At 50.0% G+C, this 16,124-nt stretch overlaps 1 protein-coding gene across 4 annotated transcripts in view; it reads left to right on the top strand.

Annotated features, from left to right (window-relative positions):
• Window positions 1-16,124, top strand: part of PPFIA1 (PTPRF interacting protein alpha 1) — a 56,207-nt gene that overhangs the window by 18,272 nt on the left and 21,811 nt on the right. For all 4 annotated transcript variants that reach the window (XM_008146839.3, XM_008146838.3, XM_054724680.1 and 1 more), the window contains exons 9-16: window positions 511-645; window positions 1,954-2,037; window positions 4,396-4,527; window positions 5,913-5,975; window positions 6,728-6,807; window positions 8,577-8,712; window positions 9,793-10,016; window positions 10,907-11,135. In XM_008146839.3, the coding sequence (XP_008145061.2) occupies window positions 511-645; window positions 1,954-2,037; window positions 4,396-4,527; window positions 5,913-5,975; window positions 6,728-6,807; window positions 8,577-8,712; window positions 9,793-10,016; window positions 10,907-11,135 (1,083 nt within the window). The remainder of the gene's footprint in view (window positions 1-510; window positions 646-1,953; window positions 2,038-4,395; window positions 4,528-5,912; window positions 5,976-6,727; window positions 6,808-8,576; window positions 8,713-9,792; window positions 10,017-10,906; window positions 11,136-16,124) is intronic.

The following is a 16,124-nucleotide window of genomic DNA, read 5'->3' as shown; positions in this document are numbered from 1 at the left end:
CAATCCCCACTGGAAAAGGACCAGCATGTTCCTTTAATGTGTAGAGACTTGTATTTTTTGGAAGATTTCTTTAATGATACTTAGGAAAAGCAAGTACTCTGGCCAGAGGTGTTTTGCAATTGAAGTCAAGCCCAAGAAAGTGGGTGTGAACTCCTCGCAGGAAGAGTTCTCCCATCAGAACTAACTTTGATGTCAGCATTCAGATTTGTCTTAATTTATTAAAGATGGAGTGGCTGCCCCAACTGCTATGGCTCAGGTGGTTGGGCATCGTCCTGTGCACCCAGAGGTTGCTGGTTCGATTCTGATTAGGGCACATGCCCGGGTTGCAGGCTCGATCATCAGTAGGGGGCATGCTGGGGGCAGCTGATTGATGATTCTCTCATCATTGATGTTTCTATTTCTCCCTCTCCGTCTCTGAAATCAATAAAAATATATTTTTTAAAAACACACACACAAACCAGAATGGCTGGAAGACCTGTTCCCACTGGTTTCTCTGCTCTCTCTCCACAGACTGAGGATAAGAACCGCCAGTTGCAGGAGCGCTTGGAGCTGGCGGAGCAGAAGCTGCAGCAGACCCTGCGGAAGGCGGAGACACTCCCTGAGGTGGAGGCTGAGCTGGCCCAGCGGGTGGCCGCGCTCTCCAAGGTGCTTCCCCGGCTTCCTTCCCTTATGCACGGGGCTTTGATTGGGAGGGTGGTTTGTTCATGGACCTTGGTCATTGGTCTTACATTGGTAGCCCAAAATCCCTGAAATAGCCAGACTGGTTTTTAGTGCTATTTTGTTTGAGATTGGAACACTTCTTAAATGTCAGACATACCCCATGTTTGTTATCCTGATGTTGATTTCCCTCCAGTTTGTCAGGCTGTACTGTTTGTCCCAGTGTGGGTGCTCTAAGTAAGAGTCACTGCTTCTTGAGTTAAGTTAGCAGCTCAAGGCCCCGGATGGAAGCTTTGTGGACAGGAAGGGAAGGGCTTCTCAGGAGTAGGGGAGGACCGCTCTCTTCTAAAGACAGTCAAAGTGAATCTGTAATAAGTTTTTAAGTAATTTATTCACTTGCTCAACAAATACTGGCTACACATGTACAAGACACAGTGCCTGTTCTCAGAGTCATCCTCACCCCGGGGGAAGCAGACAGATGACAAGACGATGCCAGAATGCTGTTCTGGTGCTCGGGCTGGGCGGGTCCACAGGAGGAGGACGGGCATAGCCACAGACACCCTGCCCTCCTGGGCCTACGAGAGCCTCCGGTCTGCAATCCAGCGGCCCAGGCGCCTATGGGGAGCACCTGCTGATGGTTTGTCTCACTGGCTCGAGCTCAGGAGCTGGCAGTGAGGGGCAGGACAGACAGGATGCTGCGTGGCCGGCGTCAGGTCAGTCAGATGACACAAGCGCTCACAGACCCGTGAGCGAGTTCATGCTGACAGCTGGGACAGAAGCTCTTCCTTTCCACCATGATCTGCGTTTAAAGTCTCGGTTTCTCTCCTCCTCTGTCATCTCTCCTGTCCTTGTCATCTCTCCTGTCCCCGGTCGGCCCTGTAGTCTGACCTTTTGTCTCCTGGAAGCTCTGCTGCTAAGGAAGCTAAACTGTGCGAACTCACTTCCCAGCTTAGGAAGGTAGTCGTGCCGCGTCGGGTCGTGCTCGCTGCTCCGCTCCATGCGCACTCAGCACGCAAGCTCAGGACGGGGAACACGAAGAAGCCCGAGCCTGGGCATGGGGTGGGAGGCACCGTTTCCTCACAGAGCTCACTACGCCCCAGCTGCACCCAGAGCCACCCTCGTGAGGGTCAGCTGCCTCCCACTGACACATGCCGCCACCAGGACGTGTTGGTGGATGTGAGGAAGCGCTGCACGGAGCATGATGTGCTTTCTGCTACTGCTTTAGTTAGTTTGCAGCATGCGGTTCCCTGAGTCGCGTCACTGTTAGTTGAACTTATACACTGTTCTTGCCGACAGGCTGAGGAGAGACACGGCAACATTGAGGAGCAGCTGTGCCAGATGGAGGCGCAGCTGGAGGAGAAGAACCAGGAGCTGCAGCGGGTACGTGGCCAAGCATACATCTTTCCCTGACTCTATCCCCTTCTCCACTCCTGCTGTGTGCGTTACGGCTGCATCTGCGCCTTGTCCGCTGGTAGGGCCACTTGCCACATAGGCAACATTATGTTCCATTGGGAGCAGGAAAGAAATTGGTGCCTGTGGGCAGTCCTGCAGGGGGCAGATGGATCCCCACGTCCAAGGAGGCTGCCTGCAGCCCTGACGAGCCTGTCGGGAATTGCTCCAGGGAGCAGTCGGACTGATTTATGGGCGCCCCTCAAACACTGAGGTTGCTGGCCTGCGGTCCCCTGAAATGACTAGGGCAGAGTCTGCTTGCTTAGGATATGGCACCTAAGTCCCAAATTCAGGTTATGTTCCTGACCTCTATCCCGAAATAGCAACAAATTATTACTCTCAATGTAAAGGTATATATAGGGATGGACATTCCTGCACATGAGGATTGTTGGCTGAGCCGTGATGGAAGGAGTCCGTGAGCAGGGTGGTGGGGCGTGTGCAGGGTGGATCCGAGAGCTTTTCACGAAGAGTCCGTCAGAGGTCAGCATGGCACATCCAGGGAAAAGTGAGTGGCTGCCCCAGTTCACGGCTGTTAGATTTTGTTTTCACCAGAAACCTGTATTCTTGGCCATGGACTGCCAAGCATCAGACATGAGCTTCCACAAAGAGAAGATTCTGACTCTGATGCAGGGACTGTGCTCGGCAGTCCCCTACCTCCCAATATGTGCACACACACATACACACATGCACACATGCTCTTTCACAGGTATACACAGATTCATGCAAACACACACAGGCTTGTGCACACGCACACACACACAGGCTCGTGGACACGTTCACCTCTTGGAGAATTAGATTTTTGTCTATTTAGGGGTGCACTTTATTATTTTTTAATATTTATTGATTTCAAAGTGGGGAGCAGGGGGAGAGAGAGATGAGAGAGAATCATTGATTGGCTGCCTCCTGCATGCCCCACACTGGGGATTGAACCCACAACCTGGGCATGTGCCCTGACCAGGAATTGAACTGTGACCTCCTGGTTCATAGGTCAACTCTCAACCACTGAGCCACACTGCTTGGGCCACTCTATTATTTTCAGTACTGGCTTACAGAGTTCAAGGACAGGTGCTGAGATGGGGATTCTGTTTATAACTAAGGCAATTCAAAGGAAACTTAAGTTTTGCTCTCAAAATATTCGGATGTTAACACCTTATGGTATGGGGTCTCCTCCAGGTGGTGGCTGCAGCGTGTTAGGCATGGTTTTCTCTTACAAGGCCATAGAGAAAAGGGAGGCACTGGCCCCCACATCTTACAGATGAGGACACTGAAGCACAGTCCCGCAGCGAGTTCTTGTGGGTTCGCCACTCCTACCCGGGCAGCATGGCTTGAGCACGCCTCTCAGCCCTGGCCACGCTGCCCTCCCCCTGGGGAAGCCCCTGGCCACGCTCCAGTGGCCCACCCTGACTTGGCTGCCTGTTGGCACTTTGTGTCCCTGCACTTAGGATATGGGGCAAAAACAAGCTTTTTAAACCAGGAAATGGGTGATGGTTTTTATTTATAGACATCACTTTGCTGATACAGTTTTAAATTGTTTGAGGTATTTGTAATTTTTTAATATAAATCTGTATTATAAAATGTTCAAGAGATGTAGGAATATAAAGAAAAACAAGTGAAAGTCTCTCTATTACCACTGACTTTTTTCCAAAATGAACTTTTTTACTTTTTGCTTTGTGGATTAAATTCTTTTCTCCCCTGAATCCAGACCCAGGTTTCTATTGACGCGCGGGGAAGGTCCTCCACCAGTTGTACATAACCTGATCCCCATAAACACCCTTGTTCCTGCATGTCAGTCTGCCTCCTGAGTCAGTCTGGCAGTTGATTGGAGGGGTTCCTGAGACCCACAAGTGCTTCGTTCAGCAGAAGCAATAGGACCTTCTCATTGGTGATCTCTCACAGACTCGTCCCTGCGAGTAGGTCCTAGTGCTCCTGTCGTCACTACAGGCGACTGGGAGGGACAGCCTAAGGGCTGATGGCACTCACCACACCGTCGGCCCTTGGCACTTTTAAAATAATGATCCTGCCTTTGCTGGAAGTTGCTAAGTTTTCGTTTTGTTTTAATATATTTTTATTGATTTCAGAGAAGAAGCGGGAGAGAGAGAGAGAGAGAAACATCAATGATGAGGATAATCAATCGGCTGCCTCCTGCACGCCCCCCACTGAGGATCGAGCCCGCAACCTGGGCATGTGCCCCGACCGGAATGGAACCCAGGACCCCTCAGTTCACAGGCCGACGTCCCATCCACTGAGCCAAATCAGCCAGGGGCTAAGTTTTTGTTTCTCCTGTTTTAGGCACGGCAGAGAGAAAAGATGAATGAAGAACATAATAAACGTTTATCAGAAACTGTTGACAGGCTCCTTTCAGAATCTAATGAGAGACTTCAGCTCCACCTTAAGGAGAGGATGGCTGCTTTGGAAGAGAAGGTTGGTTGCCCCGAGGGCATTCCTGCCCCACAATGCATAATGGTCAATGCCAGTGCAGAAAGCAGACAGTATCTTCCAGCCGAAGAGGCCCTCACTGGCCATGTCCTTGGGCAGTTTGCGTACATGGAAAATTGTTTGTCTGTCTTATTCTCTAGAGCAGGAGTCAATAAACCGTTTCTTTCAAGAAGCAGACAGTAAATATTTTACGCTTTTGCTAATAATTACAAACAGAGTAAAATAATTCCATGCTAATCAATGAACATGCAAGCAGCCAAAGAGACAGTATGTAAATCAGTTGGTGTGGCTGTGTTCTAATAAAAATTGATTGACAGGAAGAGGCTGTGGGCTGGATTTCGCCGACAGGCCCCAGTTTACCAACCCCTCCACTAGAATCTTTTCGGGGGCTTGACCCTCACCCCTTTGTTGCTCTTGCATTGGAAGTTGATTTCTGTCTCAGAGTCCCATTCCACCACCTGCCTTCTCTCTTTCCATTTGGTTTGGAAAGTGTCTGAGCCTCGGCTCTTGCTGCTGTCGCCATGGAATTCTTAGCTGTGACCGAGAGGAGGCGCATCCTAGGGTCTGTCAGAGCACCAGTGGGAGCCAGTGGGGTCCAGGTCAATGAAATTGTTCTGATGGCACCAGTGTACCTAGAGATGAGCCCCAGAATCTTTGTTGGGATTGGCACTTGGTCGTGCTCATGTGAGAGAGACCAGTGATCTCTACTGATGGTGTGACACATTCATTTTACACACAACCCATTATGAAATGCATTGTCCAAGCTGCACAGGGTGGTTGGTTACATACATCCTTGACCAGTGGGCCAGTCCAAAGGCAGGAATGTTTTTAATTTTTATTGATTTCAGAGAAGAAGGGAAGGGAGAGGGAGAGGAGAGAAACATCAGTGATGAGAGAGGATCATTGATTGGCTGCCTCCTACACGCCCCACATTGGTGATCGAGACCACAACCTGGACTTATGCCCTGACTGGGAATCGAACCATGACCTCTTGGTTCATAGGTCAATGCTCAACCACTAAGCTACACTGGCTGGACAGGCAGGAATGTTTTTATCTGGGAGCTGAACCCTGCATTTGAACCCATGTCAGCTTTCCCTAATGGCCTAAAGGCCACTGCAGACCAGTGTAACAATTAAAATGAATGTGCCACTCCAACATTTGGAAGGCAGTCAGAAAAGTAAGTTCACCTTACCAGGGACTGTTCGCAGTTCCTCTGTCCTCACTCTGGCAGTGTGGTGCTGCTCAGCAGTACATTCACACGCCTCATGCCTTTGCTGAGGTACTTCATTATTTTAAACAGAAACGTAGCCATCCGATACCACATGGAGCATTGTCCCGGATCAACACTAAAGCACTGTATCTTTTTCAGAATTCTCTAGTACGTGAAGTTGAAGATGCAAAAAAGCAGTTAGAAGAAACTCAACATGATAAGGTACTTAAGTCTGTAACCCATTTAGACCTCCATTGAGAGCAGAATGGAGCTGCATCCATTGCTGCTGTGACCGCTGCGGCAGGGGGGTGCTGAGGGCGGCTTCTCTGTGCGAGCCCACTGCTCTCGTGGCTGTGAGTCTGGTGGTGCACGTGGCCCAGAACTGCTTCCTTCTGGCTTCATGGGAAAGCTACGACAGAACCACTTCCGTGTAGCACAGGCCCGGCCAGTAGGAAGGCACTGAGCCACGCGTGATCCTAGCAGCCCATTTAAACAGTACGAGGACAGTGAAATTAATTTTGTTTAACCCAGGAGAATCGAAATGTTACTTTGTCATGTAATTAATATAAAAATTGATGAGCTACTTCCCATGCTTTTTATCATATGAAGCTTGAAATCCAGTGTGTTTTGCAGTCACCTTCCGAGTGCTCCATGGCCACGTGTGGCCATTATAGGAGCTACTTGGGATAGCACTGAGACACAGATTAGGGGTGCCTGGAACAGCTTCTTGTCAGCTTGACTTAATGTTTTGCAGTGTATAGAAAAGAGGCTGAGCATACAAATGGTAGGTGAGTGCAGGTGTGCAATTATTTGTTGGGGGTTCTGAAGTTATGGGGGCGTCTGTTTACATTAGGATTTTTGGAGAAAATGTTCTCGGAATTAAAGTGCTTGGTACTCGTCACTGTTCAGCTAACCTATCGTGGGAAGAATTTGCATCCTGAGATCTTCAGTGGGTGTCACTTGCTGTTTTGCAGAATCAACTGGTACTGAACATCGAAGCTTTGAGGGCTGAACTGAGCCAGATGCGGCTCAGAGGTGCTTCCCTTCATCACAGGTATGAACCCCAATTACAAGTCCGCCTCCGCCCCTGTCGTGTGCACAGGGCGCATGCCTGGCTGGGTGGGCAGCATCACTGGCTGCAGCTTGGCTGGGCCCCAGAGGTCAGGCCAGGCTCAGCGCCTGGCGGAGGTTTGGAACTTGGGGTGATCAGTTCATGTCTGGGTGTGTTCGCTGGAAGGCCCAGCAGAACAAGGCTCTGATGGTGTAGGAATAGGCAGGCAAAGCCCAGGGCCTCAGCTGAGCATCGGACCCCGGGAGTGACAGTCATGGGCACAGGGATGGAGAGGCTGTATGGGGGGATAGTGGCAGGAGAGGCTTCGAGGCGGCAGACCTGCAGATTTTAGAGGAGCCGGAGGTAAGAAAAGACACCGCGCAGAGCGGCTGGGACAGGCGTTGGCTGGGAGGGAAAAGAGAAGCAGGCATGAGCTCAGCTTCTGGGCGTGACTTCGCAGTGGGGTCAGTCATCTTGTTTTGTGACCTTCTGGAGCGAGAGGAGATAGCCCAGGGGCGGAGTGGGAATGGCGCTGAAGGACGGGCTACCGTAAATAGACTGGGCATGTGGACAAGAGCCTCGCTCCTGAGGGGACTAGCTGCAGGGTGGTGGCAGTGGGGAGGCGAAGCAGCCTGGAGAGTGGTGTCAGGAGTAGGCACCTGTGGACTCTGGAGAGACCGAGAATCATCCAGAATGGCGTGTAGGACTGCGTGTGGCTTTCTGCTGGTGTGAAACGAGGCCCAGCCCCACCGCAGCTGGAACCCTGCTGAGGAGGAAGGAGCAGTTTATAAGGAACGAGGGAAAGAGGAAATTCCCGACGTGGACATCTTCTAGACAAGCATTAAGTCTGAGCAGCATTTCAAAGACATTTCTCAAAAGAATGTAGAGGTGTGGGAACCAAAAAGGGATGAGTTGGCATGTCCCACTGGCCCTGCAGGTTGTGTGTCCAGGCACAAGGGGACCCCGTTAACTTACTTTGACCTGGTGGGTGGGTTTTCTCTCCCCAGACCTTAAGGACTTTTGAAAATGAAGGCAGCGCCCTTGTTTCCCAGATGACGGTGGCAGGACAGGGTGGTGCCCTGCCCAGTGAAGGCGGGACCTCTGGGCAGTGCGCGCCTTCCCCCGCCGACCAGGTTCTCGGCAGGCCTCCTGGGGGACAGCTGGTGGCTCCTTCGGCATCTCCGTCCGGGTGTCCAGGCCTGGCCACTGTTCGGGAGATTTCTCCAGCCAACAGTGTTGAGTGTCTGCTAACCTAATGGCACACTGGTCTGTGCTTTGGATTTGGAAACAGGAAAGCAAGCTGCCAAGTCCAGTTCCTGCCAGTGCCAGCTGGGTTCAGGGGCTCCTGCAGCAGGTCCTCCAGGGTGCACTTGAGGCAGCCTCACAGGTGGGGGTCGGGGGGCCGGGCAGCCTCACGCGGTGGTTGTTGGCAGATGGGAAAGTAAGCAGTTGGAGGCCAGGAGTGACATGCGGGTGTGCCTTCTGGTCAGTCGGGGAGAAAGCGGAGCTGACCCAGGCTGCACAGCCTGACCAAGGGACAGTTCTGGGGGTCACATTTGCGGGGTCGCGTTGGTTTCCCTGGGCATCGAGGTTTCCCTCCTGGAGGGGCTGAAAGGAAAGATTGGCGGGGAGTGGGCATTGGAGCAAGCGGAGGCCCCTCCGTGCCTCCTGTGGAGACCTTGCCGTAAATTTATTTCCCAGGTTGACAGGTCTGGCCTGACCAACAAAGTTAGTTCACTTTCTTGAAATAATGCTTTTTCCCCATGTTTCAGCCGACCCCACTTGGGCAGCGTCCCAGACTTCAGGTTCCCCGTGGCAGACGGTCCCACGGACTCCTACGGCAGCAGTGCGGTGTTGCGGCGCCCCCAGAAAGGCCGCGTGGCAGCGCTGCGGGACGAGCCTTCCAAGGCAAGGGCTCCATCTTCTCCCTGGGTCACCTGCCTGCACAAGTCACCTGTTTACCTCATGGTTTTGAGACTGTTTTGGAATTACAGTGTCAATAGGTCACGTTCTCTCTCCCTCCCCCCACGTCCCTTTTTCTGGCTAAAAGTTTACTTTTAAGGTGTGCCACTTTTTTAGAGAATGGAAATTCTAATAAAATATGACCTCTTAATCTAACACAATGCCGATTAGTAGTCTAGAAGTAATAGTGAAGAATAAATGAGTGCATGTACAGTCAACCCTTGAACAACACGGTTTTGAAATGTGCAGGTAGCTTATCTGTGGAATTTCCCAATGTGTAAACAGACCACTTACACTTAGGACTAGGTATCTATGAATAGCTACAGCACCGTGAGTATATTTTCCTTAATGTTCTTTCCTCTAGCTTACTTTATTATAAGAGTAGAGTGTATAACAACACAAAGTATGTGTTAATTGACTATGTGATTGATAAGGCTTCCAATCAACAGTGGGCTGTCAGTAGTTAAGTTTTGGGGGAGTCAAAAGTTATACGTGGATTTTTGATGTGCAGGGGGTTGGCACCCCTAACCCTGTATTGTTCAAGGGTCGACAGTATTTATCTTTTATTTATTTTAAGAGTATATATATATATATATATATATATATATATATTAGCATATTTTTATTTATTTCAGAGAGGAAGGGAGAATGAGAGAGACAGAAACATCAATGATGAGAATCATTGATTGGCTGCCTCCTGCACACCCTCCACTGGGGACTGAGCCCACAACCCAGGCATGTGCCCTGACCGGGAATCAAACCCTGACCTCCTGGTTCATAGGTTGATGCCACGCCAGCCAGGCTAAGTATTTTATTTTAAATGAGCATTCATTAGCTAATTAAATTAACATTCACTGGCTAATCTTTTTTCCCCCCCACTGGCTAATCTTGATGGACGCCAGCAACCTGTAGCGTGGCCCATTTTTCAAGAATCTTTCGGGCTTGATTTAAAAATTTTTGAAAACTTTTGACTTCTTTAAAGTTGTTCTGACTGTGGTTATACTCTTGCGTCTTTGCTGTTCACAGGTACAGACTCTAAACGAGCAGGATTGGGAGCGTGCCCAGCAAGCCAGCGTCCTGGCCAATGTGGCACAGGCGTTTGAGAGCGATGTTGATCTGTCAGACGGCGAGGACGAAGGGGACACTCTCTTCAGCTCGTCAGCGCTGTTGTCGCCTAGCGGGCAGGCCGACGCTCAGACGCTGGCCATGATGCTGCAGGAGCAGCTGGACGCCATCAACAAGGAGATCAGGTACATGGGGTTGTACATGGGGTTATGCCCGCACACCGTGTCCCCAGGGAACTGTACCCCACTTAGAGTAGGCTGGAGCAGGTGCGGCGAGCATTGTCTACTAGTAAATGGTCTAGAATAACAATACTTCAATTCTGTTTGAAGGGTTTTTAAGTTTTGAGATTGCCCTTTGTTATGGAATTCAGTCAGCCAGGGCCTTCTCTCTACAACTGTGGTGTCGGCACATTTGTGTAAGGTGCCGTGGCAGGTGAGAGGTGTTCAGTTCCATCCCCAAAGCTGAGGACCCAGCTAGAGGGCCCTGGGGCTTTGCCCACCTGGGAGGCTGTCAGGTGGGTCTATCTGACATGTGTGCGACCTCCAGCCCTGCAGAGCGCTGGTGTGTGTGTGTCACAGCCACTCGGAACAGGAAAGCTGGGGTATGGAGGTTGGCATATCCCCTTGGTGTTTGCACTTGGCCGTATTAAATTAACACAGCACAGACACTGGTGCATTGTGAGACAGTGCTGGTCACAGGAGGTGTGTGCATTCTTTTAGTCTCATCAGAGAAACCTCCCAGCCGTTCTAGTAGCAAATATACAAAAGAGTGGACCATCTGAGGGGCAGAATTCAAAGAATTGCCTGGGCTTAGGAGGCCTTAGGTTTAGGGCGCAGCCGTGACCAGGGTGCCCTGAGGCCCGCCCTGTATCAGACCTGATGCAGCCACACACCTGGTTGGTCCCAAGGTCACGTGAAGAGCGCCCCGTGCTGAGCCTGCCATAGATTCAGGTGGCGCAGCCATCAGGTCTTGTTCTTGTACAGCTAACATGGCAGAAATGCCCTTTACCTGCGCCCGGTTTTTATGCAGTGGCATGGGTGCTGCTGCTGACGGCAGATGGCTTGTCTGTGTCCAGGTTGATTCAGGAGGAAAAGGAGAGCACAGAGCAGCGGGCCGAGGAGATCGAAAGCCGTGTTGGCAGTGGGAGCCTGGACAACCTCGGTCGTTTCAGATCCATGAGCTCCATTCCCTATCCTGCGTCCTCACTCGCGGGCTCCTCCCCTCCAAACAGCGGTCGGTCCACCCCTCGACGCATCCCGCACAGCCCCGCTCGGGAAGTGGACAGACTAGGCATCATGACTCTGGTAAGTGTTTGCCTGTTCCCTGCTGCACTCCCCATCCAGCGAGTTCCGTCTCGGACACTGCACATGTGCTTTTTGTTTGACCCAGAAGAAAATCGGCTATTTTGCTTCGCATATGTTATGCTTGGAAGTCCAGGGTTTTGAAAACCAGCTGGTGTGTCATCAGTCGTTCAACAGCAGCACGATGACAACTGAATTTTACTTCTCAGAGGACCAGTTTAGCATGTCATCATGAACTCGGAAGTTTTTATTGGGTAACTTGGGGCAAGGCAGCTTCAAGGGGGAGTGTTTCCGTTTTTTAGGAATGGGCAGTTTAACCGAGTAAGTATAGGCAGCCTCGTAGCTCATAGAGAAGTGTGCCCAGGCCGAGGCTGTCTTCCTTCACATTAGGGTTGCCTAACGGGAGGGCACAGGGCCTGCCGTCAGAAAACAGCAACCAAGCAAGGCAGACCGGTCCTCTTCGTCATGCGCCCGGGGGCCTGCCCAGCACCAGTGCTGCCTGGGAGACCAGCATCCATCATGAAGAGCCGAGTGGCTTCCTAGGAAGCATCTGGAAATGCAGTGACCTTATGGCTCCTGGTGACAAAGCGATACCCTTGTTCACGCATCTGGTTTAGGTTTGCATGAGCACTGCCTCACATTGCACACTGACTGACGCGTGCTGTGCAGCCGCACCATCGACCTTTCCTGTCCCCCCGACGCTCACCCTCAGCCACCCTGCCCTGCTGCACTGCAGCCGCACCGCCCAGCCTTCCTGTCCACCCACAGTCCCCTCAGCCACACTGCCCGCCAGCAGAGAGCCACATCAGCTCTGCATCATCCCGGTGCCATGTGACAGACTCTCTATAACCTGCATCATTAGCTAATTAGCTAGTATTTTAAACTCTCTGACAATTTCACTTATGGTTTCATGTTTATTTTCTCTGAGAATTTATAAACAGGCTGGATATTTTCCCCTTGTGTGTAGTTCTGCATGCTGGCTGGCCTGTGTCTGCTGCATTTGGTTTGATCTCCTGCGTCATCCCTTTGTTTGTTTAATCACCATCGATCCAGGCCTCAGTTCCCCTGTCCCCCATCCCCGGTAGTCTATTCCTCCGCTCCCTTCCCCTCTCCCTGGCTGGCTGCAATACCCTCCACCACAGGCCCAGGTGACGGCGGTCCACGGGGTGACTGTTCAAGCTCAGCTCATTGGTGACTTTATGCTTTCTCTTCATTTTTCATTGACTAGTGTTTTTCTCCGCAATGACGATACATTTTAATGTATCACTGTATAGTAGGTGAGGATATAGGCATGATGTAGATGGATCAGAGTGGTTTTACTTAAAACTGTAGGATGTGTGTAATTCGTCAGTGAAATGTTACCTCTAAGAGGTGTGAAGAAATAATCCACTAAGTGTAGGATTAATGGACTCTTGACACAGTGTATTTCTGGTTGTGATGCTGTATTCAAGACCATCAACATCTTCAACTTACTGAATACGCACAGTTAATACTTTTAACAGACTACTTTTCTCATTTAAAGATCATGAATTAAAGAATGTGAAGATTCCACCTGCTATCCTAGCTTTTATTCTTATAGATTTTCAGGGGGTTCCCTGCTGTAGCCAATAAATTTATTTTTGAGCACTTTAAATTAAATTCTAGGCAAGGATTTTACATTAACGTCCAACAAGTGATTAACTCAAAGTAGGTTTGTTCAGTTTTATAACAGGTATTAGACTGATAGTTTGAAGTGTAACTTGTTTTTCATTAAGAAAAACGAAGGAATAGTGAAGTTTGGCTTACAATAGACAACTATTAGGGCTCTTTGTTACATAGATTGCATTATTTTAATTAATCTTGTATGTTGTAATAGAATTTTATTTCCTTGAGCAATAATCTGTGATATTTCTCTAGTAAATTTTGAATAACATATTTAAATTTTTGGTAAAAAAAAATGTTCTATTTCCAGTTATATTTTTTTTCTAAATTTTAGCTCACTTATATTTGTCCTGTCATTCTTTTTTAAATATATTTGCCTGTATATACTGATGATTGGATTTTTAACATCAAAGTGTGCAGTAAACTTGGTTTCTCTTCCTTTCTTTGCATGCATCTGTCAGCCTAGTGATTTAAGGAAACATCGTAGAAAGGTAAATTTTCATGATGTAATGTGCCTTTGTTTCTCTGTGAAGAGTGTCTGTCACTGTATATACATGCACACCAAGGGCCGGTGATGACGCTGTTACTAGTAGAAATAGGTCCTTGGTGGTTTCACAGAACCCGTGACAAGTGTAAGCGTTGGTCTTCCTCCCACCTGGCTGCCTTTCAGTCGCTGCTTTCATGTTTATAACAAACGTGGTGTTTGAGTATTAAAGCAGAACCACGGATCTTACATCTGAGAAAAACCAGTTTTAATCATCATAGCTGGCAGCAGTTAGTAAGCTCTTACTATATGCCAGGCGCTGTGCTCCATGCTTGAGTCTGACATCTGATCCTCACACACACCCTGGGACACATGGGTTACCGTTGTTGCCCCCATTTTACAGACTTGGGAACTGCGGTTTGGAGAGGTCACGCACTGTGCCCACGGTCGCACAGCCAGGAAAGTGCAGTACGATCTGTCTGGTTTCAAAGCCTGGACACTTGGCCCCGTCGCTCTCCAGCCTGCCTTTTCCCAGATGCTCTGGGCTCCTTTGCAGCATCCCTGCCAGGGGGATCAGGGCCTCTTCTCCACATAGATGACCATGAATTGGGCCTTCCTGTTCTCAGAGGATGGACCCAAATGTCTTCCCCGTGATCATCACGCTCTGGACCAGTCTGTACCCCCGCCCAAACCTGCCTGCTCGTGCGCTCACGGACAGCCCTCGGGGTCAGTGCGCGTGAGCCCTCCCCTGCGCAGAGTAGCATGGCGACGTAGGGACCTCTTGTGGTGAAGTTCCAGCTCTGTCGCTGTGGTTTGTGGCCTGGCTGTGCCCCTCGCCCTCTTGGTGCCCTGCTCTACTCCTGTGAAATGAAGATAATGACGGAAAGCGCTCTCGGGTGGCCATGGGCTGTCCTGTCTGCGCACAGGCCACAGTTGGTGAAGAGCCTGCACTAGCGACAGGCACAGAGCACACCCTCCCGTCCTGGCAAGGCTTTCTCAGCGAAGGAAGTAGTGTGCCGATCTGTCCCCTTGCAGGACAGCCTGGTGGGAACGGGCTCGCTGACGGGCCCCTTTGTACTCAAGGCTGTCGATATCATCAGCTTACTGAACATGCAGTAGCTAAAGAATAGAGAAGTTTGGCTTAGAATAGACAACTATAATTCGTAGTGTTCCTCTAGTAAATTTTGAATAACATGTTTATTTTTTTATTGATTTCAGAGAGGAAGTGAGAGGGAGAGAGAGAGAAGCATCAATGATGAGAGAGAATCATTGATTGGCTGCCTCCTGCACACCCCCTACTGGGGATCGAGCCCGCAACCCGGGCATGTGCCCTTGACTGGAATCAAACCTGGGACCCTTCAGTCCACAGGCTGATGTTCTATCCACTGAGCAAAATCAGCTAGGGCTGAATAACTTAGAAATTTTTGGTGAAAATGTTCTATTTCCAGTTACTTTTTTTTTCTTCTAAATCTTAGATCACTTATATTTGTCCTGTCATGACTGCTCTGGGTGGTTGTGAGGATGCAATCAGGTGTATGTGCCCAGTGCCTGGTGCCGTGCAGACGCGGCCAATGGGTATGCAATGGCGCCTTTTTACTCCCCAGTGTCCTTGGATATGCCCAGGCGACTTCCCAGCTCCACGGAGTCTCCCCTTGTCATCAAGTCTGAAATAGCACGTAGATTCTAGTCCAGCATAGGGTGCACCTTCCAGGAGGAGCACAGAGGGAGAGGGCCAGCCAGGCCACGTGGGGTGAGCCCGGAGATGTCCTTAGCAACGGGCTCATCATGTCAACTGGGCTTTGAACGAGGGGTGGCTTTTGCTTGGGCAGTTGCTGGTCTTCATGGAGTTTACAGTCAGTTCAGCCACAAGGGTCACTCCCCATCCTGTTCTTTGTTGTTGGGTTTTCACAAATCATTGTTTTAACCTGCATCTGAAATCTACCCCTAAGTTTCACAGTGATAGGTTTAGCCATTGTAGCCTGTGGTCTGATGATTGGAAATCAGGAGAGGACGCAGAATTGCCCAGCTGTTGCTGATGGCTATGTCCTGAATGACCTCAGCTCTGTTCTGCACTAATTCACTTGGTCATCACCGAGCCACTGGGATGCAGTGGATCGATATTTTGCACACAGTATCATTTTCAAATGGCGTACGTTGGCTGCTCAAGTCTCTTTGTGCACACAGGTGCTTGCGAGGCGCAGTTTGTGATGTCCAGCCCTGACCTCACCACAAAACTCAAATATGTACATGAGTCCTGAGGGTCCATCCACTCCCCATGCTGTTGCCACCGCCCTGCTTCCCATACTCACATCCCGCACACCTAGAATCTTCCAGACCATGGAGACCATCTTTTAGTGAAAACTTAGGATTATTTCCTCTAAGCCAGAGTGAACACATTGTTTTTCAACCGCATATAATGTTTCAGTTATGACACTCAATCTAAACATTATTGAGAAATGAGCCAGACACACGTGTGGTGGTGGAGGAGTTAGCTACCTTTTCACTTTTTTAATAGTTTGTTACAGACTCCAGTCATTTGAATCATTATTTAAAATGGTACTGGGTCATGGTACAAGCTGTTGTTGTTTTTTTCCTTCTAAACAAAAAGGTCTGGATAGTTTTGCCCAAAAGGGTTCTGCCTTTGCTGGCATTTCTTTCTAAGGGTACCAGATCGACACATTCTCACCTCCTCCACTGGGGAGAGCGAATGCCGCCTAGTCCGTGATGATGTGGTCAGGTCTCTGCCATCCCATCGGTGGCTGTCCTCATGGTGTCCTGGGACCCTGGGTAGGGCAGGCCCTCGGGAGGCTCGGGAACAGGAATGTCCTGTGTCCTGCCAGGGCCCACATTCACCCGCGTGCAGCGGC

This window comes from Eptesicus fuscus, chromosome 13 (genome assembly GCF_027574615.1).
Source record: "Eptesicus fuscus isolate TK198812 chromosome 13, DD_ASM_mEF_20220401, whole genome shotgun sequence".
Lineage (NCBI taxonomy): Eukaryota > Metazoa > Chordata > Mammalia > Chiroptera > Vespertilionidae > Eptesicus > Eptesicus fuscus.
The sequence above is the reverse complement of the archived record's forward strand: the minus strand, read 5'-3'. Positions and strand labels throughout refer to the sequence as shown.